The sequence below is a fragment of the Octopus bimaculoides genome, chromosome 5 (genome assembly GCF_046866305.1).
Source record: "Octopus bimaculoides isolate indiv1 chromosome 5, ASM4686630v1, whole genome shotgun sequence".
Lineage (NCBI taxonomy): Eukaryota > Metazoa > Mollusca > Cephalopoda > Octopoda > Octopodidae > Octopus > Octopus bimaculoides.
This window is the reverse complement of record NC_142932.1, coordinates 18736626-18741611: the sequence shown is the minus strand read 5'-3', so window position 1 is coordinate 18741611 and position 4986 is coordinate 18736626. Positions and strand designations below refer to the sequence as shown.

The 4986-nt window shown below is 26.8% G+C and overlaps 1 protein-coding gene across 4 annotated transcripts in view; it reads right to left on the bottom strand.

The window, feature by feature from the left end:
* Nucleotides 1–750: 750 nt before the first annotated feature.
* Nucleotides 751–4986, bottom strand: part of LOC106869768 (S-crystallin 4) — an 18635-nt gene continuing 14399 nt past the window's right edge. For all 4 annotated transcript variants that reach the window (XM_089351853.1, XM_089351851.1, XM_089351852.1 and 1 more), the window contains exon 6: nt 751–1045. In XM_089351853.1, coding sequence (XP_089207979.1) covers nt 881–1045 — 165 coding nt within the window. In that variant the 3' untranslated portion in view covers nt 751–880. The remainder of the gene's footprint in view (nt 1046–4986) is intronic.

The window sequence follows — 4986 nt, the reverse complement described above, 5'->3', positions numbered from 1 at the left end:
TACGAAATATGCAATAACTAGGCAATATCGAATGTAAATTTTTGAATTTGCAGACACATTAGAATGCATAGAAATGAATATAACGTAGTGATAAAAGAGACGAGAAAATCGTCTTCGCCTCGTGAAAAAGTGAAATCACTCGTAACAAATTAGTATACAACATTTATTTCATCCCATAAAATCCAATATAGAAATTTTATATATATATATATATATATATATATATATATATATATATATATATATATATATATATATATATATATATATATATATATATATATATATATATATATATATATACATACATACATATATATATATGAGTGTGTGTCAGTGTTTGTGTATGCGTGTTGTGTATGACTATGGGTGGCTTGTGCATTGCTGTGATAGTGTGTATATGTGAATACACATATAGGCATAAATATGCACATACACACACACACATATACAAGATATATATATACAAACATACATACATATATATATATATATATATATATATATATATATATATATATATATGTATGTATATAAGTATAAATGTGTACGCAAGCGTATATATATATATATATATATATATATATATATATATATATATATATATATACATACATATATACATACATATATATATATATATATATATATATATATATATATATATATATATATATATATATATATATATATATATATATGTATATACATATATATACATATGTATATCACATTGAGTACCATCAACATCAAAGATACAATTGTTTTCTTCTTTTTCTGTCATAATTATTGAATTACCACATTAAATGTATGGATATCACCAACAATTACTCTAATGACATCTTAGAATATGTTACGTTGGTGAGTTGGAAATTGCTTCTTAGAATTCTGTACAATTCCTCATTTTCAAATAGTTGTTGATATTCGGTTGATTCTTGACACGGTTTCTTAAACTCTGAAGTTTTGGGTAACTGTGTAGAAAATTTGAATCTTCCAGCATTGGGCTTTCTAGAGCGCTGTAACACATGATGTCAGCCAGTGTCATCTGAATGTAGAAGACATAAACAATAATTATGCAACTATAAATGCATATGTATAAAAATTACATATATAGATAAATAAAAAAGGACGTATACATAAATATATGTACGTATATATATATATATATATGTATATATATATATATATATATATATATATATATATATATATATATATATATATATATATATATATATATATATATATATATATATATATATATATATAAATATATATATATATATATATATATATAGACAGTCTGTTAAAGTCTGTCATACCGGCCATGATGAAATACCACAAGGAATATAAATAAAACATAAAAAACAGACAGTGTTGGAACTCTTTTAAACAAAATAATATATTCCTCTATACACAATCATACAAAACCCCTTTTTTATATTTATTTTTACTCGCATATATATATATATATATATATATATATATATATATATACATATATATACATATATATTTATATATATGCTTACATATATATATGCATAATATACTTATACATGTACGCACCTGTATTTATATATACACATATACATACACTTAAAATATATGCATACATATATATGTATGTATATATATATATATATATATATATATATATATATATATATATATATATATATATATGTGTGTGTGTATATATATATATATATATATACATACTCACTCACACACACACACACATACATATATGTGTATATGCATACATATATTTGTGCGTGTGTGAATGTGTGTGTGTGTATTGTACATGTTTGATAGGGAAGGCAGGTTGTACTGTAAGGCATATTTAATACGACGATCGTATCGGCTTACATCTTCACTGTTCCCTTGTGAGCAGGATATGATATAATGGAATCGATCGCACCCTACATTAGGTTACAAAATGCAGCAGTGTTATAATATGTATAGACCAACGGTCTATACTGATGACAAACAGATATTTCCGGTAACAAACTATTAATTTCGAAACATGTTTACAAATAATTATATTTTTTCTGTAATTTTCATTAGTCTTGCCCGTTTACGTTTTTGTTACTTCGCTAAATTCCATTTGAGAATTATTCGATCTTAGTAGACACATGACACGTGATCTTCTAGCACATTAGCAGTCCACCTATTAGCCTCCTTTATATATATTTTTATATATACGTACATACATATATATATATATATATATATATATATATATATATATATATATATATATATATATATATATGGTATGCTGCTATATTTCATGTTGAGAACAATTTAGGTCTTAATAGACACAAGATGTGATCTATTTCTAGCACATTAATTGTCCACGTTAGTGGTCAACGTTATATATAAAAATGTTCCTTAATCCCCTGAGATTGTAGATACTATTTCTGAATCTCTTTGATTCTTTAGATGTACTGGCCTCCTGGTAATTAATCGATATTAATTAATATATGATTAATTACCATATTTTATAATAATATATATATATATATATATATATATATATATATATACACACACATGCACAAACATAAATATATATTCTATATTTCATTTGTTACTCGAGTATTTTAATGCATTATTCTATCTTATGTTTATTCATTACTACCACATTTTTACATACTCCTTTTTGTCCATTGCTTTCAATCAGGATCTCCCAATAGCATTCATTTTAACTGTCACACCATAATTTGAATATTTATTTGCTTACTTATTCATTCACCTCTTTTGCCCTCGGTTTAAAACTTCATTTATCTGCTATTTTCTATTAAATCAGTCCATGACATTGTTTAACCCTAGCAAAACTCGGCCATCCTTCTCCATTCTTTTCTATTAACACATTCTTCTCATTTCTTCTTCCTGTTGCTCTCATGCTATTTTCTGTTTCTTCTTTTTATTCTATTCTGTTCCGTTTCCCTTTTTGTCTTGTTTTTACTTCTTTTTTAATTCCATTTCTTTCACCCTCCTCCCTCTTTACCATACTTTCACTCTACCACCATACTCATGACAAGAATATTATATCGAAATAGATATGCAAATCTCATCAGGTTTCAGAGACTTGTGCATCCTCAGGTAAAATTCAGAGTAGCAACAGTCAAACTGACCGCCATGAAGATTTGCAGAATAGCATTAAGTACAATTTTTCGCAATTAACACAAAGCGGGTATATATATATATATATATATATATATATATATATATATATATATATATATATATATATATATATATATATATATATATATATATATATATATATATATATATATATATATATATATATATATATATATATAATATATGTATATATATATATATATATATATATATATATATATATATATATATATAATAACATAAATAATATATAAAGATATGCATATATCCATCCATATATGTACATACCTATATGTATACATAAATGCATGTATGGGTACAGGACATCACACACATATATATATGTGTGTGTATATATATACATGTGTGTGTGTGTGTGTGTGTGTGTGTGTGTGTGTATGTATGTGTGTGTGTGTGACAAGAAATCTATATAGAGATAGATTTGCAAATCTCATCAGGTTACAGAGACCTGTGCACCCTAAGGTGGAATTTAGAATAGCAACAATCAAACTCACTCACCGCTAAGAAAAATTTCTAGAATAACATTAGCTACACTTTCTCCCAATTAGCACAAAGCGGTTACACACACACACACACAAACACACTCGCAAGTGCACATGCACACACACACACACACATATATATATATAAAAGCAGAAAATTAAGGGATCAATATAAAATCAGAAGCGAAAAGGAAATACACTATATAGCGGAAAAAAGTGTGCGTGTGTGTGTGTGTGTGTGTGTGTGTGTGTATGTGTGTGTGTGTGTGTGTGTGTATGTGTCTGTGTGTATTTGTGTGTATCTGTGTACATTTTCCCTTTCCGATAAGGTAAGATCAGCAAAATATTACTCCAGGCTGTTAGAGGTGAAAAGCATGTGTTCATAGCCTTAGGACTACTTGGAGACACTAGGTGTGTTATAAAAACGTGCCTAGACCATATCTCTACTAGCGCTGATGTGGCTCTCTGGTAAGAAGTTTGCTTCCCAATCACATAGTTCAGGATTCAATCGTGTCATTACTATAGCCTCGGAGTAACTATAGGCTGGTGAGCGGATTTGGTGGACAGAAACAGAAAGAAGCACATCGTATATACATATATGTCATAATTTAGAACAAACAGTAAAAGGTTATCATTATAGTAGTCGGAGTTTCAAATGTCGAAGCTGCGATACATTCTCGTCGGTTATTAATGTCAATAGACGCTATGTAACGTAGTTCTTCGTTCCGACATTCGAAGTTCCGAGTACTACAATAACAACCTTTCACTATTTGTTCTAAACTATAACATATATATAATCCTCTGATTATATAATATCGAAGTCTCATTCTTTTGTTGTCACTTTATTATTATTATTATTATTATTATTATTATTATTATTATTATTATTATTATTATTATTATTATTATTGTTCAGTAGTTTTATTTTTATAACGTGCTTTCACTTCACTACCGAGCGCAGCTCTGTGCGCCTTGGGTATGTGCTGTGGTTTGCTGTGGTGCTCTTATGTTTACTGTATTTAAAGTGCTTTGCGTAGAATGTGTGCAGTACCCAGTAGTGCAATTTTCTGTATGTTATATATATTTGTAAGTCCTGGTATTTTTGTTATGTATTTGTCTGAATATTTTTATATTATACCTAAGGCACCTACTATGGTAGGAATTGTTTCTGTTTTTAGATTCCACATTCGAGTTATCTCTATTTCCAGGTCTTTGTATTTTGAAAGTTTTTCCATTTATTATTATTATTATTATTATTATTATTATTATTATTATTATTATTATTATTATTATTATTATTATATACATATATATATGTGTGTGTGTG